Genomic DNA, 25,685 nt, shown 5'->3' on the forward strand with positions numbered 1-25,685 from the left:
GAAACCTGGGCCGGGCCGGGATTTTCGATAACGAAAACCGGGTTTTTGATAATCACGAAATAAATACTCATTCTTTCTTTATGAAATTTACGGACATAGTTTAATATTCTAAGATTGGCCTTCGCTGAAAGTTTTAGGTCAAAATGTTGTGTTTTTTAATGATTATCACCGATTGTCTTTTTCCAAGTGACTAAAATGGGTAGCGAGCCCGGATTACTCATTTTGGCGATTTAAACTTAATTTCGGCAGCATATTTACAATTATTTCATTTGGATCTTTGAAATTGAACTTAAACTACCTAAAACATTTAACTGTTGCAGTAATAAATCACGATTATTGAAAATATACGCATTTTTTGAACATCCGGGATTGGTCGAAACCGGACATGTTCACCCGGGAAAAACCTTTTATTTCCGAAATACTCATCAGATAATGACATATAATTGAAATATAAATGACTCTTTTTTGATTTGCATATTTTTATTAATTTTTTCCAATTTATTTCTTAGATGTATCTCGGTCAGAGACTGAAAAAAAATCTACATTCTTTCTCTGGCAATCCGGAATTATTAATTTGTCCCGGGCAAACGCATCCGGTTTTGACCTGTCCCGGGTCTATGAAAAATGACAAAAACCCTAATAATTGACATTTAATTTCATAATGATTGAACAATTTAACTATTTGAAGTTAAAAAACAACCATTAATTAAATGCAAATATCACAAACACTTTCGATGCATTAAGCTTAAAATCGTCAAAATGAGTAAACCGGGCTCGCTACCCATTTTAGTCACCAGGAAAAGGACAATCGGCGATAATCATCGAAAAACAAAACATTTTGACTTAAAATTCTCAGCGAAGGCAAAACCTATACTTATAAACTATGTCTGTAAATTTCACGAAGAAAGAATAAGTATTTATCTCGTAATTATCAAAAACCCGGCTCTCAGTTTTGAAATTCCCGGCCCGGCCCGGGTTTCGCTACCCATTTTAGTCACACTCTTTGTTTGGATTTAATAACTTGTACGCAAAATGTAAACATTGTAGTGTTATTTTTTTTCTTCCATACACAGTCATGTTCTAAAAACAAAAACATTGTTGCCACCTATATGATTATTTCTTTTTGGGATTTTCTGTTGAAAACTTTATTCCGTTATGTCAACTCTATTACAAGTTTTGGGAAGGAATGAGACAGAATGGCTGGATGCTGTGGCTGTCATGTATGATGACTTCCACATAAAGCAGTTACAAACATACAGACAGTTATACAGTATAGCAGATAAAGTAAGAAAAATACCCAATTTATCTGATGATACAACAAGTTAGCTAATCATAAAAATTATTTTGAAATTATTTGCATTTGCCACATATCCTTAGGAAATTGCAGATGAAAGTAAGAAAGATATTTTATCAATGATTAGTCAATTTATCTTGGTCATAGCAAGTCAGCAAAGAATAAAGATTGCCTTAGAATGCTTGCATTTGCCAACATTTTTCAGGTATCTGGTGCTTTAAACAAGGATATGGTTCATAACTCGGTAATAGCTGTATGTAGAAAAACTGACCTCTTTACTCCGGCTATCCTCTTTGGGTAAGTCATAAAAGACACCTGGTATAAAAAGCAAAATTTTATGACAGACTGGTCCATCAAGGAATTAATATGTAAAATGTTCAGAATCCCACCCATCATATTCATTCTTAGTTTTTGGGGTGTTTGTATTTAAAAAGAATGATATACACCTGTAGTTTGAAATTCATAAATCTGTTTTCAGAGTAGTCCAGAGTGGTCACGCTTTCTTTAATTTTGACAAGTATGGTGTAGATGGTGCCACAGCATTTTTCCCAAGGATGAATGTCAGTAAAATTCTTGTCCAGAATGATGATACACAGGTGAGTGTTTGATAAATTTATTTCATCAACACAGATACAAATGAAAAGCAAAGTTAACTGATAAATTGTTTTTTATCACACAAAGCAGTCATATAATGACTTCAAATGTCTTTTAACTGCAGGTCATAGAGAGACTGATACAGAAGTTTGGTGGAGAGGTGACTACAAACTCACTTTTATCATCTCTAGGATTAGTTCTCCTCAAAATTCAACAAAGAAGTGAGAAAAAAGAAGGAATTCCTAATATAGCTTATTGTATTACGACATCTGGTTCTGCAGGGCAACCTAAGCTAGTACAAGTCCCACACAGGTGTATTATACCAAACATCACAGATATCAGGTAAACAGAATCCTTATAGGGCTGGAAATTCACACCCTACTGTATAGGATCTTCTTCCTACAGTAAATTATTCTTTGTATACTAAAAGCACACTATACTGGCATATTGTTTCTAATACAAAATCAAAAGTGTGCATAGAATTATTTACTGGTAGACATGCATATATTCAAAATGTGTAACCAAGTATTGAACCCATCATACACAACATTGGACATATTTTATTGACCAACATTGTATTGTCATTGTGTAATTAGACAAAAGTTTTGAAAATAGATCTCAATTTTCAGGAGTATTTATGATATGAAGAGTAATGATGTGGTATTACTGTGTTCACCTTTGACTTTTGACCCCAGCATTGTGGAAATTTTTGTGACCTTGACAAGTGGAGCCAGTCTTTTGATTGTACCAGATCATGTTAAAGCCCAGTCCAAGAAATTACTGTCTGTAATTTATAGGAGGAATAAAGTTACAGTCCTACAGGTTATTCTTCTGAATATTACAGTTATAACCAATCAAGAATTATAATACATGTAATATGTGCATTGGTATACCCGGTATCTTAGACCATAATAGCATTGCAATGGATGAATATTGGTAGAGAATGTATTTATGTCATTAAGGCAACACCCTCCTTGATACAAAGACAACCTGCTGCTGATGTGAGAGATTCCATCTTGAGTTCATCATCCAGTCTGAGGATTCTTGCCTTGGGTGGAGAGGAGTTCCCTCCCCTGAGTAAGATTCGTGAGTGGCGAGCTCCAGGCAATCGGACTCGCTTTATCAATTTGTATGGAATCACCGAGGTCTCCTGCTGGTCAATGTGTCACTATGTGGAGGACCAGGAGTTCTGGTAAAAATAATTAGTACACCTGGCATGTCGTATGTACTATATTATTGTTGAAATAGGTGAGGTATTTGTTCAAATCTTTATAGTACATAATTCTTTTTCAGGAATAGTGATGAAGAAGTTCCCCTTGGTAAACCATTGTCACAGTCCAGTTACAGGGTCCTGAATGAAGAAGGATTGGAGGTGGTAGAGGGAGCAGGAAAGTTATACTTAGGTACAAACTACTGCATTGTACATCTGCCAGACTAACTAATCCATTCTTTTGTACCGGTATATACATGTATTTGTGAATATTTACGTACTATAAAGAAAGAGAGTCAACATTATTGAGGTGACGTTGTTGATGACTATATTATACACAGGAAACTGAGGGAGAAGACTAAATAATTTTTTTTTACATTACAGGGGGTCAAGACAGACAGTGTATCATAGATGGTGAGACAATGGAATCTGGTCAGAACTTCCGAGATTCAGGTGATTTAGTAAGAATTGACGGCCGAGGCAGAATTACGTATGTTGGCAGACAAGACAGACAGGTCAAGAGGAATGGCTGCCGACTTAACCTGATGGAAATTGAGAAGGTCAGTTATTATGAAGCAGCCTTTATTTCTTCTCCTAGTCCTAACAGAACAACATTGTGAACACAAGTTACTAGCAATCATTCTGTACTTATTTCAGGTAGCACTAGCAGACCCGGCCATTTCTGAATGTAAAGCAGTGATGCATGAAGGAAGACTGATAGTTTTTGTAGTTCCACAGCAGAAAACACATACAATTAAGGACCATCTACAGTTAGTTATAGGGAGAATGCTGCCTAGGCAATATACCCCAGACAACATCATTCCCATTCAGGAGATTCCCATTACAAAACATGGTAAGAGTAAGGCTGTAAAATACTGTATGTTACAATTATTTCTAGCAACAATATGCCTGATTTAAACATGTAAATTTAACAGGTAAATGTGACTTCCATGCTTTATTGTCCCAGTATCTGAACAGCCAGGATAAATTTAATGGTCATTCTTCAGCCACAGTTGAAGACACTGTAAGAGAAGAGTGGATGGTAAGGAAAAGTACTCACTCTTGACATAAATATAATTGCTGCAGTTCGAGCTTTTACATCACGTACATATAAACATAAAATAGAATTTTTCTGTTTTAGAAATTACTTGGAGGTTGTGATTTAACAAAGGAGAGCAATTTCTTATTGAGTGGAGGTGATTCTTTCTCTGCTGTGATGTTAGCTAGATCTATTGAAGATCAATATAAATTAACTGTATCAGAACTGGTTGACATTATTTTACATGATACATTTTCTGATATAGTAAACTGTATGGAAAAACACAGAAAATCATTTAAGTTAAAGCAGTCCACAGACAGGGGAGAAAACCTCCCTATGTATCAAGTTATGACTGATGGGGACAAGAAAAGAAAAATAGAGTCCATCAGTAAAGTATGGGCAGCATGTCGTTGTATCAACAGTAGTGTGATGAGAGGTAATCAGTATTTCTGTAAGACTTGTATGACTAATGTCTGTAAGCCCAGCTTAATAACTGACTTTAAATCTAACTGGACTATTGACAATAAATGTAACAAGATCATGGGCAATACCAGTAAACCTAACTCTACAGAACAGATGCACAGTGATATAGAGAGTTACACAGATACAAAATCTAATCCACTCAAACAAAGATTGAGTTCTGCAGAAAGAGACAGAACAAAAGTGAAACTGGAACAGAAGTGGAGTTTTAACACTGGAAAATGTGTGGACGCCTCTCCTCTTGTTGTCAAAGCCAGGTATCTGAACTCATGTAGTGATGAAATGTTAAAAATAAAGTATCTCTCCATACATTCAATTAAGGCATCTATGTACATGCATTAACAGATAGAACTGTTTGAATTTAAAGAAGAAGGTACAGTTTGAGCTTTAATGTGCCCTAAAAATTTAATGTTCTTAAAAATGTTATGATATTGGCTTTAACAATAGTTGAGTAGATGAATATGATAAATCTTGAAAGAATATGGCATGAATGAGGACCTTTCTGGTAGTATGACTTATTAATTTGGTGCATTTCTAAGTTTAATGCAGAAAAGCCTCAAAATGACTCATTTTAAGCTTATTTTCCTTTTGAAAATAGTGTCTGCCATCGTCGCCCACTTTAATTTTTGGATATATTATGTAAACTGTTATGAAAAATCACACATCTCAAAATCTTTCCGGGCGACGGTGGCAGAGTATATTTTCTTGAAGAAAATTCCACTGAAAATTGAGGTCTTCTGCAACTTTTTAAGAAAATACAGGAAAATGCACAAGTTAATGGCGTCACAATTAGCATTAAGGAGGTCATATTTAAAAACGATTAGTATATTCTTGCTGCAGGGAATTTCTATGATTAAGAAAGAATGAATTTTGTTTTCATATATCACTTTCATATTTTAAAAAAATATCGGGCTTACTTTGTATTGAAACTGTACCTTCTTCTTAGTGAGATACATTAACTCATTAAGATACATTACATAAGCTTTGTTTTCACTACAGTTCTGGGTTCCATGAGGTCTACATTGGATCCCATTCCCATCACATGTATGCTCTGGTCGCTGAGACAGGAGAACTTCTGTGGAAGACACAGCTGGGGGACAGGATTGAGTCCTCAACATGTATCAGTCTGTGTGGAAAATATGTTGTTGTAGGTAAGGACATAAGTAATCCAGATTGAAAAAGTAAAAAGCATATATTTTTAAATTATTTAACAGTAGTGTCATGCAGACTGTGTCAGATAAGAGAAACTTTGTGAATGCAAGCCACCTCTATAAATTTAATCAAATCTAACCTATTCCTTAAATTCTTCCAAATTTTGATCTTAATTTGAAAGTTGACCTGCATGAAGAAAAAGTGTTCATTGAAGTAAACATTGTTTGATCAGGGTGTTATGATGGTGGAGTGTATACACTGACCAGAGACACTGGGAACATCAGATGGCAGTATAAAACTAAATCAGCAGTAAAGAGCTCTCCTGCAGTGGACCCCATCACTGGATGGCTATATTTATAGGGTCACATGATCACCACGTTCATACACTCAGTATTGAGGTAATTTATGGATATTTATTTGGTAGCATGTACAGTAGCAATATGTAGCCAAAATTAGGTAATCTGTAAATGTTGGAATTCAAAGAATGTACATTTCCCATACATATATGTATCAGTACCTTTATCTTGCATCTTATATTTGGAAACATGATGTGACTTCAATGAATATTTAAATTAACCACATATATTTACCAAAGCTTTCACATTTTCTGTATTTTCCTATCTTTGTGAACTAATCTATGGCAATATTGTTGTAAAGTTTAATAGTAATGAAACTTTTGACCTGTTTACCAGTTCCCTACATGCATTAGAGAAATCATCTCATTCTTTATAACTGATTTTACTTTTATTCACATACTTACTGTCACTATCCAGTATTCTTAGCTTATGTTGTGTTTGACATTTCATTACAGGACCAGAGATGCCATTGGAGAGTAGAGGTGGGTGGGGGTAGTGTGTTTTCCTCCCCGGCGGTGTCTACTGACCCTCATTATGTCAGTGCCTGCTCCCTGTCAGGTCACATAGCAGCCATACACCCTGTAAGATATCTAATATCAATTTCTAATATCAAAGTCACCATTGTATAGAAACATAATTACCATACATGTAAAAGATATTTATCTTATTTCTAATTTTCAAAGCAATCATTATAGCGAGCGCAGCGAGCGTTTCGAAGCGACGCTCGCGAAGCGAGCTCAATAGACTAACGTGTATGAACAGAGGAAATTCGGATTGAAATCTGTACATACGTCAGCCAAATTTCTCTGTGCAACATTCCCAGAATTCTTGCACTACCCAATGTCCTTTGCGCGAATAAATCAAAAATAGTAAAAAAATTAAAGGAACATTGTTTCTTACCGAAATCTTAACGAAATGATTTTGCCTTACCTTATTCAAAAAATACCCCCATGCCACAACACCGGCCTTCACCTTGCCCTTCGGAAATGATACAAATGACGTCACCGGAAACTTACGAATTTTGACGAAGTTATGTCGGTTGCTTCCGTGAAACTCGGAAAACATAGCAACATGGTGGCTAAAACATAGCAACAACTTACTTGAAAAGAACGATTTAATGCAATCTCTTTTCCATAAAAGTAGCGTTTGCGTCCTAAGTCAACAGAACTTTTTATCTGACGTCATACTTTCGTCACTTCAACGGTTCGGGTATTTCCGATTTCTTCCGTGAAGTTTGGAATCTCGATCCCAATGCTTGGGAAATGATTTCTTTTTATTGTTTTGTTTTATTCTTTTTGCTTTCTTTTTCTTGAATGATAGACAGTACATGTGTAGGTTTATGATAGTAAATAAACTGCGCTCGCCCCAACGGTCACACCGTAAAACATATTAAAGAAAAGTAATTACTGTACAAGTAGAAGATATTTTATTTTATGCATACAGTACTGTAGATCACTAAATTTTCGTGACACCTTATTTTCGTGAGAAAGTCATTGACTCTTGATTAGCGATACAATATTTTCACGAATTGTGGTTATTGCTAGAATATAATCTTAAGGAATGCTATTATACGCGAGAATTAAATTTTCGCAAGCACACTGTCTCGTTTAATTACATGAAAATAAAGTTCTCGCGAATAAAAAATGATTTACAGTATATTAGATTTAAAACCAACTTCATATAAATGATTTCTACACAACATGTACAAATAGAAGTTTTTCTTATTTATGAATTAAATATACTGGTACATGAACATGCAAATTCTAGACTTTCAGTTGTTTGAGAATTGTAATTTAAATTACTTGATTCCAGTTAATGTATACCCCGGTATTTGAAATTCATTAGAACATTTCTACTTCAGACTTCTGGCTGCATCATTTGGATGTATAATACAGAGAAGCCGATATTTTCTTCCCCTGTTATAACAGACACTGGTCCGTGTGTCGGATGTGTGGATGGCAATTTGTATCAATTAGATCACCTAGGAAATTTGGTGGGTGAAAATGGTGAAACATTTAAATTCAAGTATTAATATGGGAAGCTCATATTTTACAAAGCATTCACTTGTGATTTTAGTATGTGATTTGTTCTCAACCTAGTTATTTTGTACATTGATGGTCAGTAGCAGAAAGCAAATTCAGGTTTCTTGTAACAATGTATCCGTTTACAAATGATAAAAGTAGTGTATTTATTGCGTTTCAAGTTTTACAATTAATTTTCAGGTGTGGATTTTTCCAACTGCAGCACCTGTGTTTTCATCCCCATTGGTAGCACCTGTCAGTACTGCCTCTGACATGACCAGTACATTAATCCTGGTGGGATCTCATGACTGCTGTGTGTACTGTCTGACTCCTGACGGCAAGCAAGTCTGGAAACATCGCTCAACAGACTTTGTGTACGCCACATGTTTCTGTTTTGGAGACAGGTCTAATGACCACAATAATTTAAACGAAGGTGGATTAAAGATCTCAAGTAACACTCAGAATCAAATGAATAAGTCTAGAACTCTCAACACTACAGCTGATTTCAATCAATTTAGTTATGAAAGCATGCAGTGTAAATACCTGTATTGTGTGGTCACCTCAAAAGATGGTAAAATAACAATCATAGACACAGATACAGGACAAGAGGTGAATTCAGTCAAGTTACCCGGGGAGGTATTTTCCTCTCCTGTGGTGGTGGGAGGCTTACTTACTGTAGGATGCAGGGATAATAACGTGTATTGTTTTGATATCACTTAGAAATAATAAAGCATTCTAAAGTCAAAGTTTTTCCATTAATTACTGAAATTTGATGAACTTATCTAAAAACTTTAAAGTAGTAACTCATCCAGAAAATGTAATTCAAATCTAGCATGTGTACCAAGGTAAAGAATAATCGTCCTTTGATGCATCATCCATTTATGTTTGGTTCAGATAGGCCTTATTTGAATGGATCTGGAGCAAAAACTTTAACTGGTCACTCATCTGGAGAAAGTAGGTCAAAACCAGCAACCGAAGCAAGTCAAGTAGAGTACATCCTTAGATATATCTTATAAACTATGACCTTGTCCTGTCCTTGAAGAGTTATCCTCCTTTGATTTTACTCAATAACAAGAGGCCCAAGGGCCTTGAATCGCTCTTCTGATAAATTGTACAATCTATCACTTCTATTAGACGCCTCCAACTCTATTAGTATCATAAGACCCAAAATGCATCAACTGACAAAGTTTGATAATATTTAGCCAGGTAAGACTGAAGATATTATAAATATAATTATAAAATACCATAAGTAGGTCACCGTGACCTACCTTTTGATTGAAATTCTCTGAGGACTCAAGATACATTAATTGACAGACTGATGATTCTAAGTAAATAAGCACCTGAGATATTCAAAATTAGGTCACCATGACCTACTTTTTGGTCAACATTCTCCGAAAACCCAAGATGCATCATCTGACAAAGTTTGACAATTCTAAGTCAATAAGTACCAGAGATAATTAAATATAGACATCAAATGTCAAAAGTAGGTCATGGTGACCTACTTTTTGGTCGACATTATCCAAAAATCCAAGATGCCTAAACTGACAAAGTTTGATGATTTTAAGGCAATAAGTACCTAAGATATTCAAAAGTAGGTCACCGTGACCTACTTCTTAGTGGACATTCTATGAAACCCTAAGATGCCTCAACTCACAGAGTTTGATGATTCTGAGCCAATAAGTGCCTGAGATACTTAAATATAGCCACAAAATGTCAAAAGTAGGTCACCGTCCTACTTTTTGGTCAACATTCTCTGAAAACCCAAGATGCCTCAACTGACAAAGTTTGATGATTCGTAGCCAATAAGTGCCTGAGATAGTTAAATATAGCCATAAATTTTCAAAAGTAGGTCACTGTGACTTACTTTTTGGTCGACAATCTCTGAAAACCCAACTGGCCAAGATGCATCAACTGACAAAGTTTGATGATTCTAGGTCAATAAGTACCAGAGATACTTAATTTTAGCCACAAAATGTCAAAAGTAGGTCACCATGACCTACTTTTTGGTCGTCAGTCTCCGAAAACCCAAGATGCCTCAACTGACAAAGTTTGATGATTCTAAGCCAGTAAGTACCAGAGATACTTAAATAAAGCCATAAAATGTCAAAAGTAGGTCACTGTGACCCACTTTTTGGACTACAATCTCTGAAAACCCAAAGATGCATCAACAGACAAAGTGATGATTCTAGGTCAATAAGTGCCAAAGATACTAAATTTTAGCCACAAAATGTCAAAAGTAGGTCACCATGACCTACTTTTTGGTCGTCACTCTCCGAAAACCCAATATGCATCAATTCACAAAGTTTGATGATTCTTAGCCAATTAGTACCGGAGATTCTTAAATAAAGCCATAAAATGTCAAAAGTAGGTCACCATGACCTACTTTTTGGTCATCACTCTCCCAAAAACAAATATGCATTGACTCACAAAGTTTGATGATTCTAAGCCAATAAATACCTAAGATACTTAAATATAGCCATAAAATGTCGAAAGTAGGTCATCATGACCAATTTTGGTTGACATTTTTTAAAGACCCAAGATGCATCTACTGACCAAGTTTGATGATTGTAGGTCTGAAGGTAATCAAAATATGCGTTTTAAACAATTTGAAAACAAATGCTGGCAAAATTCAAAAAGTAGGTCACACTGACTTTTTAATAAATATGTTTTAAGGTCCCAAGATGCATCAACTTACAAGATTTGATGATTCTAAACCTCCCAGTGTCTGAAATAATGGGATTAAATGTTTTTAAAAGGATAAGTCATAAAGTTCAAAAAGTAGGTCACGGTGACCTACTTTTAAGTTGACATTGTTTGAGGATCCAAGATGCATCAACTGACAAAGTTTGATGATCATAGGCCTTAAAGTGTCCAAAATATGCCTTCAAATCAATTTGAAAACAAATGCCCGCAAAATTTTAAAAGTAGGTCACCGTGACCTACTTTGAGCTAACAGATGTGAAGTCCTAAGACGCAACAACTTACAAGATTTGATGATCCTACTCTTCATGATTGGCAAAATATAAACGTTTTTATTAAGTTTAAATTAAGGTCAGCTTTGAAGTAACCTTGAGGCCACGGCCTTTGCCCCAGGGTAATTCCCCGTGCAAATTTTAATCTTTGATATATCCTTATCCTTGTATGTAAGTTTGGTGAAAATCCGCCTAGTGGTTATGGAGATTTTTTTAGCAACCAGTACTTTTGATTTGTTTTCCTGATTATCTCCCCTTGTTTGAGGGTCCCAACCCTTATTTTAGTATAAATTATAAATAGTAGCCCTTGGGCCAAGGATACCCTGTGACAAAGAGCGATATTTGGTAAATGTCTCAATAGGCCCCTTAAAATGGATATCTTAATTTTACTTTATATATAGCTTTAATTTGTACAGCTATATATGCGACCTTCATTGGTCATTTTCATTTCGATCAAAATGCCGTTATTTTAGAAATATGACATCATAAAATCACGTTTTCCCGCCATTTTAGCATATTTTGTATAAAACTGCTTATTTTCAAGCAGTTTTTCTTTCAGGAAATATAGAGCGCAGCCTAGAACATGATTTATATTTTTACCAAAGAAGTATCTATTCAATACTAATATGTGACAGAAAAATTATGTATGTTCTACACTGCGTTCTATGTTTCCCATTAGAAAAAACATCAAGAAAAAGGCATATTTTTGGCTTTTTTGTTAGAAAGCAAAAATAGCATTATTTCTCATGTCATTTACAGTTAGTGAGTGCATAAAAATATGAAAAATATATTGGAAATATTTCTAATATAATCTCCTCTACAAAATAAAAATAAATAAAACATATCTGAATGTCATTCTAAAATGTTGATTTTTAGGGGGCCAAAATTGGTTCTTATCATATATACTCCTTTGGCACTGATTGGCCAAGGGGTTCTTGAGTTATGGCCCATATTCTAAAAAGTTTACGCACGTACACCGCACAAATGGCCATAGCATTAGCTCTTTGAGCCTTTGGCCCAGAAGAGCTAAAAATCAATTCTAATGAAATCTATCTGGTAAAAAAATAATTTTTAATTCTGAATTGACTATTCCTAATGATCAAATACATCTTTCCAGCATTTATTGAAATTCATAGCATTTATTTTTTCATTTCTTTTCATAGACTTCAATGCAATCTTCAATGATCAATTCCTGCTTAGGTAATTATTTTTGAAAATTTCTCTTGGTAAATCCCTTTCTACCCTAAAATGCTTTAAAATGATATCAGGGTATTTTATAAACAATTAATATTTAAGGTAAGTCACTCGTCAGCTTTTTAGAAAAGTTCACGCAGAAGCTTTTACTTCAAAACTACTTATTAAAATTTAATTTTTATAACATTTTTAAATTCAACAATGTCAATTTTTAAACATTCAATGAAAAAAATGCTCAGAAATCTACAAAGAAGCAAGATTTATGAGGGACTATTTCTTTTAGTGGAAGGATATTTAGCAGAAAATTCTGCAAATCTGCACATTTATAAAATTTAATGTAATGGAAATTTAGTCTCACATACTTTTACTCGGAGAATATTTTCCTTTTTGATATTGCTAAAAATATTTAATATAGGTCTTAATTTATATTTTTAGATTAAGTTTTACATCTTCCCTCAACAAACTTTTCCAAAAAATGAAAATATGTTAAAGAAGTCAAGATCAAATTTACACCATATTTTTCCTGAAAATCACATAATTTGACAAATATTTCAAAATTAACATCACTGACCCCACCTTTTGCTTTCATTATTTTAAACTACTCGATATGTGTGACTGATCAGCACTTAAGTTGTAAAAAGTTTGATATAAGAAATTTTTTATTGCCTATTAAGTTTTTAATACCCCAAAATATGTTATTTTTTTTAGTGCAAAAAGGTCACGCAATAATTTACGCGCATTAATTTGCAAGATTTGTTTAATGATAAATATTATTCAAACTATTTTACGTAAAATAAGATTATATTTATTGCCATAATTACACCTGAGGAAATGTAATAAAGATTATGGTAATTAATCAAAGTATTACAATTTAAGTGCAAAAAGGTCAATTTAATCGTACCGTAGCTCAGTAAGATTCACACTAACCCCCATTTTCTTTGCGATTTTGAGTTACACTTTATGAGTACTTATCCAAAATATACTTCTCCAAAAATCCTTGATTTAACAAATTTCAGGAGTGACTTACCTTAAGGTTAGAAAATTTAGTCCTGAATTTAGCATCTGAAACCTTTACTGGTACAATGAAATACACTGGTACTAGGAGCATCTTCCATGCATCTTTGATTTATGTAGGGCATAAAAGTGCTCAAAAGATAACTGCTTCAAAAACGTTTATCTGGGGTGCCTATGCTTAGAGTATCACACAAGCTCCCTTCCTCCTCCCCCCCCCCCCCCCCAAAAAAAAATTTGCTGAGGTAAGCTAAAAATTCCTCTCCATGCTTAAACTTTGGCTCTGTAATGAAGAATCGCTGAAAGCTTATACTTTGTACAAAGATTGCAAATGTTTTTCTGATTTGTCCTGACCTTGGAACAAGGTCTTACTAGCAAGTTTAAGGTCATTGGCAGAAAAGTATAAAATTCTTTTCCTGGATTGAACTTTTAATTGAGAATCCTTAGAAGCCCCTACTTGTTACAGCAATTGTTAATGACCTATGTTGTCTAATGACCTTGACCAGATATTCCAGCAAATTCAAGGTCATTGATATTAATCGTGAAAAATTCATTACAGGTTTCAAGAGAAATGCGTATTCTTTATATACAAAGAAAACCCAGTGTTCTATCACGTTGAAAGCTTTCCACAACTTTTTATCTAAAATGCAGTAATTGACCAAGTTTAAATGATTGTACCTCTGTTTTTTATATTAAGCTAGAGAGGATTTTTCCATATTTGCTAGCAAGATGCTTCTCGGTTTATAAAGTGTAAACTATCCCAACCTAGATTATATAGTATAACTTGGGTAGCTTTTTAATTCATTCCATAATTAAATTTTCATCATGAATTTAGAGAATAAGTCAGTTTCTCCTTTCCCCTTTAGAAACACATTCAAACTGAGCACATCAAGCAGAATGATACATTTCTGACCCAAGTCTACATGTAGGCAACAAGTTATACAGGTATATGATACAAAAATTAATTTTTTATCCATTCATATGATGTGTTCGACCATAACTGAATCACACTTTAATAAATAACAATCAAAACTACTAATAAGTTTATTAACTTATCTGGTTTTACCAGGATATAATTCAAAAGTAAAAATTGAATTTTACAATAAATTGCACAGAAATACACTGGTTTATCATGAAATGTTTTTTAAAATGTATGGAACAGTATGTTCCAATCCTATTTGTGAATCGTTCACTTTAGTGGTAGTTCCCTCTGTCTCTCAGTATAATGGCTGGCGATTCGGTGGTTGGTAGAACGTTTGCTGCCTGTCGGTTTGATCCGTCCGCTTGCGATGGAACTCCATGGATCGGATTTGAGAATTGCTGGATGATCCATGTTGTTGAGGTAGAGCAGGGGGTCCTAGGCTTCCTCCAGATTCCTAAAGGACAAATCAATTATATATACAGAAAAATATGTCATTTAACATGACTCTATGCTCACACACACAGGTTATTTCCATTTAAAGATTGCCATTTTTCACGTTTAAGAATATTTCTTGATAAACAAGCCCGTTTCAGTTTCTTAACAAGAATGATGAATGAAAATAAGTTATCTTACGGCAGCATGTATCCATAAAGGTATCTAAGTATTGCATTTTCATGATTCTGTACTGGGATAAAATACAGTAGACACTCACCAAGAATTGTGGATCAGGTCTGACATCACTCAGTCGGACTTCCTCAGAGTTACCGTACTCTGTAAAGTTCACAACCACAGTAGGGTACCGTGGATCATAATTCTCCACAACCGCTGGATAGTACTAAAATTACAAACCAAAAAATATATCGGTCACTGGAAATTGTCTACACTGGTAATAAATTGACACATCATGCCATTAGTGAATCAAATTTTGTACTCAGATGTCTATAGCAGACCTTGTTGTCTTCCCAATACTTGGCCATGCACCTATCTCCTCTCTTCCATGTTGTGTTATAAACCTATAACAAATTAATAGTAACTGAATGACTTCAAACTTGTACCTCGTAAAAATTACAGTAAATCAGTTTGATTTGAGTCAAGGTCACTGCACTATATATATAAATCATTTAATCACTATCTGTTGTTAAAAAAAGATCCGTTTTACAAGCAATTAGTGATATCCATTTTTAGCTTGACATTTTAATTTGGCATAAATAATAATTTTACACTGATGACAGACTTACCCCTGGGTTTGACAATCATAAGACTTACCCCTGGATTTGGCACAGATAAGAGATTTAAACCTGGATCAATGGTACTGATAAGAAACTTACCTCTGGATCAATGGTACTGTTAAGAAACTTACCTCTGGATCAATGGTACTTAAAAGAGACTTACACATGGATTTTACACTGATAAGAGACTAACCCCTTGATTAGCCCCTGATAAGAGACTTATCCCTTGATTTGGCACAGATAGGAGACTTACCCCAGGATTTGGCAATGATAAGAAACTTACCCCTTGATTTGGCACTGATGTGTTGAATTGTTGAGGAAGTGGGGGAGGTGGGACACCAGGGTTAAACTGTGGCATTGAGGCTTGGGGCATTGTATACTGATTGTTATACTGCATGTTTGACTCAAACATTTCCCCGGAGGAAGGAGGCTGATTTCGCTTATTCTGATAAGAAGAGTCTTGTCTTGAATCACGATTAGACATCTCTGATCTCGGTCGATTCTGTTGGTAGTCCTGTGCCTTTCCTTGTCGCTTATCTTGATACCCAGTTTTAGGTCTACCATCGCTGTATCTCTCTGAGTTACCTCCCCTATCATTCCTATTCTCTCTATTTCCCCTCTCGTTGTAGCTCCCTCTGTCTGACGGTCTTTGTTCAGGGTTACCTCCCCTATCACTTCTATTCTCTCTATTTCCCCTTTCATTGTAGCCCCCTCTCTCTGGATTACCTCCCCTATCACTTCTGTCACCCCTATCATTGTAGCCCCCTTTATCTGACGTTCTCTGTTGACCTCTGTCTCTCCTTTGGTTACTTTCATTCTTGTTGGATTTCTCTACATTGAATCCCTGTCCTCTACCACTCTCATTATATGACTTCTCCCGAGTGTTATTTCGGGACTGCTTGTCTGAATTATAACTTGGTTTATTGTCCCAGTTGGACCGATCATTCTGTCTTGATTCTGCTCTCCGTTCGTTAGTTCTATTGTCATTTCTTCCTGACCTGGGGGGAGGATCCTGATATTTTGCCTGTTGCTCTCTCCTATTGTTATAACCCCTATTATCACCAGATCTATTGTCAGAGTAATCATAGCTTTGTAAAGGCTGGGAACCTTTTGGCTTTCCTTTTGTATCTGTAACACAGAATTATTAACAAAAAATCCTGTGGTTGCATTATAGAAAGTATATGACAAAGTTAAAATTCTATTTCCCTACCTTTTTCATCCTTTGAAGGTTTAATTTTTGTTTCTAGGAAATCAAACAGAGTTGTGGGCCCTGATGGTCTGGACTCCTCATTTTCTACATCATCTCGATTTCTATTATTTCTGCCACCTGCCATAAACACAAAAATAAAACACAGACACTGAGATATCTCAATCAAAATGTTACCTTTCAATATCCTAGAATAAAGAGAGAAAATAATTCCACTATTTTATATACCCAATTACAAAGTGCGATGTTATTAGCTGATAACAGACCTTTCTCCCTCCTGTCCTCTCTGGTGGGAATGTCTCGCTTCCCCTCTCCCCCTCGGTCCTTCCTCCCTCCAAACTCACCCCCCGCCCTCCTGTCATTGCTCAGTAACCCGTTAATGGCCTGATTGACGTCTCCATTACTCTGTTTTAATGCTTGGTTGGCTTGCTGAGCCGTGAACCCCATCTCAACAATCCGAGCAATATCCTTATCCTGGCCCATCTGTCAGACAAATATCAAATACAAGATATCATGTAATTCTGATAGAATCCAGCCCAAGATGCAAGTTTGATCCAAACAGAGCTTATATATAGTAGTGATCTTGATTAGAATACTGCTGACTACAGAGCATGAGCTCCTTCTGAGGTAAAAATTAAAACTTGAGTAATGAGAAATTATACATTTCATTTATTATATACAAATTATACAGATCTTTGATTGAAAGTGTATTGACCTGTTTTTGACCTCCAAAGTTAATAGCTTTTCCTTCTTCCTTTGCCTGAAGAGCTTCGGCAATTGTAGCTTTTCTTTGCTGTTCAAATTCATCATCCTCTGACTTTTTCTCTTTTGTTGAAACTTCCAGGGATTTAAAGTTCTGGTTTTCTATTTAACAAGAGTTAAGCAAAGCATAAAATACAGTTTTTTTTGTTTTATAAATATCTTCTTCGTTACGACCATATAAAATCCCATGAATGTGAATTTCTATTAAAGACAAAAAAATTTTTTTCTAGAGCATACATTGTATTAAAGTAACATAATACAAGAATTTTATATATACCCCTTTTTACTGTTGTTGTTTTGCTATCTCTTGGTTTTTGTCCAAATGGAATAAAAGGAGGTGGACCTCCCTCAGATCCCACATAAACTCGGGTCTGCTTCGATAATTTCTGTAAAAACAAGATGTGATTGTGACACATCAATGTCCCTGTATGATGGCAGTTCAAAGCCATACAAGTTTTTTTTTCAAATGTGGGTCAAACCGTAAAGTCATGGGTAAGAGTCAAAATGTTTGAAGTCAAGAATTACTAATTAAAAAAAAACAAGAATGTTTTCAATGTATACATCTCTGTTCTCATATACATAACAATAGAACCATAATGGTTGAACCTGAAAATTCTGGATTTCATTTCCGAGTGATCTTTCAAGCCCCTCTATCTCTAAAACTTTTTAAAATGTTTCTTGAACTTGAGATATCTTGATTCACCTGTAATTTTAAACTGGTACTTTTTTCATTACCTTTTTCAGTTCCCAGTTATCAGCGATTCTGTCCACCCTTCCCCCAATGAAGTTAACATTCCGATTATACAGCTTTAGGAAGCCGTGTTCAACTTCTACTTTCCCCTTCAAACATATCTTGCTACCAGGTGGAGTGTCTAAGCTTCAAAAGAAAAAATATGTACTGTTAAATCGTTGTTATACTGTAAGAACTGATTTCATAATATTCCTCTCTAAAAATGACATCATACCTAATTCTTTCTAGTTTCTCCATTTCCAATGCATTGCATGTTGCTTGACCATCGGTCAAAACCAGCTTCAACATGCGGGGAGCATAGTTTGACTCTTCATTGTCTTTTGGAGCAGTTACATTGCGAATCTTCTGAATTTGAAGAACCCCTGGTCCTTGAACCTAATTTTAAGAAGAAAAAAAAATTGCAATATTTAATTTACATTAAGGTAATTGCAAATCAATAACAATTTGCATGGATATTATACATGCCTTGTTTGATAGATTGATCTATTGCCTTGAAATTCAGAGCCCCATTACTTATTTTTAAAAAAAGCCTTAATAAAGAAATATGTGCGTGTAAATTCTGATTTAAAAAAACATTGATAAGGTTTAAAATGGTCCAACTAATAAATGATAAATATGTCTCACATAAAAGGCACAAATATTTTTTTTTTCTCAATCTGCTTCATGCTATCACTTTGTGCTATGTAAATGAGAACTCACATATTCACATTTTCCTCTGTTGACATCTGCTGGGAGCCATCTTTCTCCAATATCCTTCAGATCAGTCTGAAACAGCAGAACAAAGTACAAGTCATAAAAACAAAGCACATCATCTCCGATATCCTTCAGATCAGTCTGAAACAGCAGAACAAAGTACAAGTCATAAAAACAAAGCGCATCATCTCCGATATCCTTCAGATCACTCTGAAACAGCAGAACAAAGTACAAGTCATAAAAACAAAGCGCATCATCTCCGATATCCTTCAGATCAGTCTGAAACAGCAGAACAAAGTACAAGTCATAAAAAACAAACTACATCTCATAACTACTAATAGGTCTATGTAAAGTTTAAGTACAAAGTATATCTCTTCATAAATACAGATTTTAATTGGTAAAATGATTTCAGTACAAAGCACTCCGATTTAAGTTTATTTATGTTAAAATTGTTAATATAACATGTCTGCTATGTATAATCAGACATGTTTTAGACAAGATATTAGTTGAACTGTAGGCTGTCACAGGCTCTGCATTTTACATGTTTTCCAGAGACATTTGTAACGGGAAACCTATACGTTTCCATAAATCCAGATTCAGTGATTTACAGAGAGAAACACTTGTATAAAGGTTAACAAAGGTTTATCAAATAGAATAAATAAATAAATAAATAATCACAGTGAAGTACAATATTAAAAGTCTAGGGGATGGTGGATACTGTAGATTCCTTATTTTTCGCGAGTACTTATTATCGCGAGACGGCTCTCTAACGTCAAATCGCGAGAATAATAATTCGCGAATGGACGCTTGATCAGTAGAATTTACATGGATTTCAGCAACAAAAAAATAAAAGCGAGTAATTTCATTTCGTGAGTGTTGCTTCTCGCGAAATTACGCGATAATTAATTCCTCGCGTATAATTAGGAATCTACAGTACCTACTCGCTGAATTGTCAGTCTCGTACTGTACCCTGGTCGTTGCAAACATCACGGTGGTCAGGCCATCAACAGACGTATGGGCATTGTCCAGAACGGCCTGACACACGCGCAAAGTCGGCAACGAACCCAACGTTAAATGTAATGCATAAACATCACGGTGGTCAGGCCATCAACAGACAGGTATATGTATTGGCATTGTCTTACATATAAAGAATGATAAATGCTATCATATAGAAATAATCACTATATCTTTAGTATAAATCAGCATTACTTTTATACTTTTTTTCAAATATAATAAAAACTCGCGCTCTCTTTGCCGGTGGTGTAGACATGGTTGTAGCGCTCAGCAGGACAAACATTGGATATATATAACGCTGCTTATATGGGCAGATTTTTCATTACCCAGCTTAGTTTTTACTTTCTACTTCCTATAAATTGATGAACATAACCAAGCAAATTCTCTCATTTACACCCAAGCGAGCTGTCAAATGTCTTATTTTAATTTGAACACTCAACGCTAAATCTGACATAATAAAAATTCACGCAGTAATTCATTGATTGTCTAAAATTATTTTATTTTATTAAATGTTTTACGTTTTTTTTTCGATGATAACTGCCACCAACAGATGAAAATTACAATACCGATTTGTGTGTGCACATAATACGAGATTATAGCGTCTATAAATAGAAAAATATACCATACTAAAATTATAAATATCTCGCAGATAACAAATAACTGAATAGAAAATACAGACACAGTTAATTGTTTATTTTCATATTATGACGTATCCATAGCATGCTTAATAATCATCGTAAGTCACATACATATATATCCGGCCAGTGACAAGAATGGAAGTACAAATTAAAATTTACCGTCCGGATAAATGAACCAATTTATAACGTAAAAATACATTTTGTATAAAATCATCCACCGGTACACATTCAAAACATGAAGGTTTGTGAAGAGAAGTGGATGTAGGCCAAAGCCTGTCCACTTTTGTAAGGATAATTTTGTGCAACATGATCGAGACTGGTCCTATCGAATAAACTGTATGAACCGAGGCGATGGTCCCATGTCCCAGTAAGTGCTGGCACAAAAAAGATCCCTCACTGTCTAAAGGCCGAGAACAGATCTTCTCAAGTTTTGGTATCTCAATATATGAGTGAAAAATTTTGGAATGAGCAATAAACGACAAAAAACATTTTAACACCATGACATATCATGTGTAACCTACATCCTTAGCAATCTCTGTTATTCTGTTGATAGGAGGATTCTCATTTTCTGCACTACATTCCTCAATTCCACCAGCAGTCAAATACCTCAAAAAAGAAAGAAAAATACCTAAATTTTCATACCTTTAAAATTAATTATTTTTCCAAGAACTCTTCAAATGATTCATTAAAAAATACTATGTACTATTTACCAGCCCATATCCTTTAATTTTGTAATAGCTGTCATCTTCAATTTCTAATGATGCTATCTTGATTTTATCTTAATATTCTCCTGTCACTGTCATATTCTTGATTGCAACTTTCAACATGTGGAAAAAACGTTAGGTAAAAGAAGGGTAAAAATTAAGTCTGATGTTCATGATGTTTCTTCTTAAATAAAGAGTTTTATTTTTTGTCTTTGAGATATAAAAATTTTCTTTAAGTTTAAGTCACAAAAATATTTTAGATTAATTATATGAACGGGTGAACAGAACAATCAAACTTTTTTTCTGTTGAATTGTGTGGAGTCTGCTTTTACACGATGCCTTCGGTGAATTGTAAAATGTTCCCCGATTGGTTAAAATATTTGAAGTTGGTAAATAGACATGGCGGAAGAAGTGAGTTGAAGGTGGCCCTTTTATTAGAAAAGATGAAGTAATTGTTTATTGAACAGGAATTATAACTTTCAATAGATCAATGAAGGAAATTTTTAAAAGAATTAAATTTGATGTTCATTTTGTTGTGCCACGAATTGGATAAAATGTACTTTATTTCAATAATTCTTAGTCCGTTTGGCAAATTTTGTGTTTGAATCGAGACTGATAGAGATTATGTTTTAAATCTGTCAACTTAAGTTTTTAATGTGAAGAATCATGGACAAAAAGGAGAATAAGCGAAATAGTTTCGTAAGTATATATTTCACTTTATTTAATCATATACTTTGGGTTTCTGTCAACATTTTAAAATTAACTTTATAGGCCTCAAGAGGATAAAAAATTTAAAGTAGAAAATTAAACAGTGGCACAAGTCATAGATCTAATCAAGTAATGGATGAGGTGAATGCTTAAAAGTTTCTATATAAAACATGACAGAAAGACAGAAACTTGATATGAAGTAATCAATCCATTTCAATTCAATTTCCAGACTCTAACAATAATATTATTCTTTGATTTTCGTGATTTTAAAATAAGTGTGTGAATTTATTTTACATTTTGAAAAATTCATATTTATTTAAGACAGCATTAGCACAAGTCTATTTAGTTTTCCTTGTTTATGGTATTCCCTACTGAGAAGTGGCTTTGATTGGCTCGTTTTAATATTCCCTCTCAACTTGACTTGATCATGTTGATGATGAGTATTATATTTCTTTGCTGCTTTAAGTCCCTCGCAAAAATTTCTCACTCATGCCAAAATGTATACTGCACCACTTGCTGGTGTATTGCTGCAAATATTGACCTATAATTGGGATTCGGGACTACTGAACAGTGAGAGATCTACTGCTATACATAGCCTCAGTATGGAACTGGTCTTCAAGTTCAGTTTCAACTTGCAACGTAAGGATCAACTCCTTACTCTGCGATTCTTGAGCAGACGCTCTACCGCTGTGCCACCAGGTGACTAGGGAAGATAAGCCATCAACTTCTCAATGGAGAATATGGTTAACATGGTTAACGGTGTATCGTAATAACTCAAAATACACACACACACACAAATATAGTACTGTACCCTGGTACAAAAACTACACCTGTGTATCACTTTATATCATTTAAGCTTTTACTTGTATTTATTCTAATCTTATACACCCAAAAACAATTTTCTAATTTTTATTTGCTATACATTTACATCTCAAATTTTGTATGATTTTTGGTCATGAACTGAATGAAACCACAAAATTTATTAATTGGAAAATCAGAAACTGAGTCTTTTCTTGTTTATCATGAGGAGCATTGTATTTCAGTTGGACAAGGTGGTACGCAGTACTGTAAGGATGGGGAAAGACAAATCCTCAAAACCAAAAGAAAAAGACATCAAAGCTGCCACGTGGTCCAGTCGTCTCCCCTCGTCTGGGGACTCAGAGACCACCAATGGGGCACCCTACGGGTTTGGACCTTCACAGGACAACATTGGCACATTGTCAGACCAGGAGGTCCTCGAAAGATTTGAGAAGCTGCTGGTATGTATTTAATTTCATTTTTTTTTCTTTAGGTTTTCATATATTAAATGGATTATGAAAAAACTGTGTATATTGTACATTGAACTTATTTTGAGTTGAGTTTGTGTGAACCAGCAAAATATAAGCTGTGATATGTTTGAGAATTTTTGTTATTGTTTCATGACATTAGCATCTTAAGTGTAAGTAAACAAGCACTTAACTTGGAGTTTGAAACCTATGAAGTACTTAACAAATCCCTCTATAAACATGACATATTTTTTTAACAACACAATTGATATAAAAATTATATATATACTATTGGTTTCATTTATTCAACATATCTGTTCATCAGAGATGTTAAAAAATACATGACCCACTTGCAAGGGCTATTTTATTTATATACCTTAATGAAATATATGGAAATCATGAAAAATTGATCAAGCCCAGAAGTCTATTAAACAATACAAAATAGAAGCAGAGCAAACACGGAACTCTAAAACATCAGAGGTGGGATCAGGTGCCATGCAGTAGTGAGCATCCCCTGTCGACTGGTCACACCTGCCGTTTGCTTCTTGTCATGATCAGAAAATAATTTAAAAATCTGTTGTCAATTCAGTGTGTATATATATATCTAATTTTTTTTCAATATTTATTTATTTTTTTGAAGGGGATGGGGGGGGGGGGGCAACAACTGAACATTAATTCCCATGCAACAACCAAAGAAAGCATTTTGCGTTAATGGCGTTATCACTATTCATGGTTATAGTCCCTAGAACTAGGTTTAAGTAAAATGCATGGTATTGAAGCATGATATATGCTACACATTAGGAAGACATTTTTTGGTGTGTGTACACTAGATAATTCACAGAACTTGTCAGATGTCCCTGTGGCATCACTAGTTAAAACATTATTATGGCAGTTTTGTGATTCAGTGGGAAAAATCAATGCTGATTAACTTCTGTTGAACATTGTAAATGATTCAGAGTGAGCTGATGACTAAAGTCAACAATTGAAATAGTTGTATATTATGTTAAATCCACCAATCAATAGAGAATTAAGTCCTATTATGTAGCTCCTGAAGGTAGTTTGTCTCAGCATCACAAATGTTACCTGCATTGACACAATGGGAACTTGTATTAAAGATTTCATTTCCTTTAATAATTCATTATTGATGACTTAAAGATTCTAACAACAAATTTAATCTAGGAAGACATCTTGCAAAAAAAATAAACCCTAAACCTTCCCCTAACTAAAAAAATTAACAAATAACCAAACAATTACAAAGCAAATTAAGCAATGATCTCATAATTACACGGACATTTTCTTTTAATCTAGATTATTTGTCGTGTATTTGGTTGTCTTAGATTTATGAAAAAATTAACCTGCTAATTGGGATTTATTAAATTATCATGCGGCCAAGACTTGGCATTACTATATAACAGTATATAATTTTTGTTCTGTAAACAGCTTGTTTATGAGCTGAGTTGAGTTATTTATATTGTGACTCATCCCTTATATCCAGTTAAGCAGCCAAAATCTCCATTTACATGATAAAAATTAATCCTTGAACAGAAGTTTAAATTGAAAACAGTAGGTAACCCCTGAGCTTGGTACCTGTTGAGGATTTGATGGATTTCTTCCTCCCCCTGGGCATATATATACTGAGTTAGTCATGTTTATTGACAATTTGTCCATCAAATGGAAAACAGAACACTAGCAGTCAACACTAGCTATACTGGGAGTTAGATAAAAACACAACTTTGGTGGAATTATGTTCTGCAATAAATTTGTTGTTGTTTTTTTCTGTTACATGTAGTTCTTTTGGCACAGTCTTTGCTATGAAAATCAGATAACGGTGTATTTTTAGGAGATCATGGGGCATACTTGTGATCCAGGATCAGCAGGGGTATGATGCTGTATAATTCTAGTCATTTTTATCATTCCGTAAAATAAAGTTTGAGTAGAAATATATGTGAGCATACACACATTTTGTGGACACTGTATTAGATACACATAACTTGTCATCTACTTGAAGTATCTTGCAACTGGCTGATGACAATAACCTTATAAGAATTTGTAAGGGTGTGTGTGTTTTAACACTGAGTGCTCTTGTGACATGCAACTTGTGAAGACAGTGACACATCTGAGTCTGCCTGCATGCCTCTTCATATAATACACACTGTAATAGGAGTTGTAGTGGTAAACAGATCACTGGGGGTCTCTGAACTTTCCCTATTATGTCTGTGTTTATAGCAAGCACAGATATTTCCTTATTTTTATCAGTACTTTGACATTGTTGGATAATATTCAGATAGAGAGACCCTTTAATGTTTATTGCATAACAAGCTTAACAGACATAGCAGGTGCCTGACACTAAACTTTAACTAAGTCACAGTGACAAAACTCAGCTAGCTAAAAGCTTGAAATGTCTTCATGTAATAAAAAAATGTTTGCACACATGATTGGCTGATCGGCCAGGTGAGATTCTGATTGATG

At 34.5% G+C, this 25,685-nt stretch overlaps 2 protein-coding genes across 3 annotated transcripts in view; one reads left to right on the forward strand and one right to left on the reverse strand.

Moving 5' to 3' along the window:
* The first annotated feature begins 1,145 nt into the window (after window positions 1-1,145).
* Window positions 1,146-25,685, forward strand: part of LOC134244013 (uncharacterized) — a 42,945-nt gene continuing 18,405 nt past the window's right edge. Inside the window, 18 exon segments of the mRNA XM_062726264.1 lie at window positions 1,146-1,284; window positions 1,500-1,591; window positions 1,773-1,890; window positions 2,013-2,230; window positions 2,518-2,710; window positions 2,851-3,080; window positions 3,182-3,291; window positions 3,483-3,658; window positions 3,756-4,013; window positions 4,015-4,140; window positions 4,240-4,874; window positions 5,617-5,768; window positions 6,002-6,123; window positions 6,126-6,167; window positions 6,581-6,706; window positions 7,987-8,118; window positions 8,348-8,821; window positions 22,995-23,210. Of these exon segments, the coding sequence (XP_062582248.1) occupies window positions 1,156-1,284; window positions 1,500-1,591; window positions 1,773-1,890; window positions 2,013-2,230; window positions 2,518-2,710; window positions 2,851-3,080; window positions 3,182-3,291; window positions 3,483-3,658; window positions 3,756-4,013; window positions 4,015-4,140; window positions 4,240-4,874; window positions 5,617-5,768; window positions 6,002-6,123; window positions 6,126-6,167; window positions 6,581-6,706; window positions 7,987-8,118; window positions 8,348-8,821; window positions 22,995-23,210 (3,549 nt within the window). The 5' untranslated portion in view covers window positions 1,146-1,155.
* LOC134244042 (tudor domain-containing protein 3-like) lies at window positions 14,350-21,396 on the reverse strand. 2 transcript variants are annotated; one of them, XM_062726296.1, is made up of 14 exons: window positions 21,250-21,396; window positions 21,061-21,145; window positions 18,894-18,959; window positions 18,409-18,569; window positions 18,179-18,320; window positions 17,721-17,829; window positions 17,397-17,545; window positions 16,948-17,164; window positions 16,685-16,801; window positions 16,201-16,602; window positions 15,758-16,137; window positions 15,196-15,258; window positions 14,958-15,080; window positions 14,350-14,699 (listed from the first exon to the last, which is right to left on the reverse strand). In XM_062726296.1, the coding sequence occupies exons 1-14, from the start codon at window positions 21,282-21,284 to the stop codon at window positions 14,541-14,543; spliced, it is 2,208 nt and encodes a 735-aa protein (XP_062582280.1). In that variant the 5' UTR covers window positions 21,285-21,396; the 3' UTR covers window positions 14,350-14,540. The 2 variants fall into 2 exon arrangements, with proteins under 2 accessions (XP_062582280.1, XP_062582279.1); XM_062726295.1 differs by having other exon boundaries at window positions 15,758-16,602.

The sequence above is a fragment of the Saccostrea cucullata genome, unplaced genomic scaffold (genome assembly GCF_032062105.1).
Source record: "Saccostrea cucullata isolate Sc308-1 unplaced genomic scaffold, CSIRO_AGI_Scuc_v1 ctg108, whole genome shotgun sequence".
Lineage (NCBI taxonomy): Eukaryota > Metazoa > Mollusca > Bivalvia > Ostreida > Ostreidae > Saccostrea > Saccostrea cuccullata.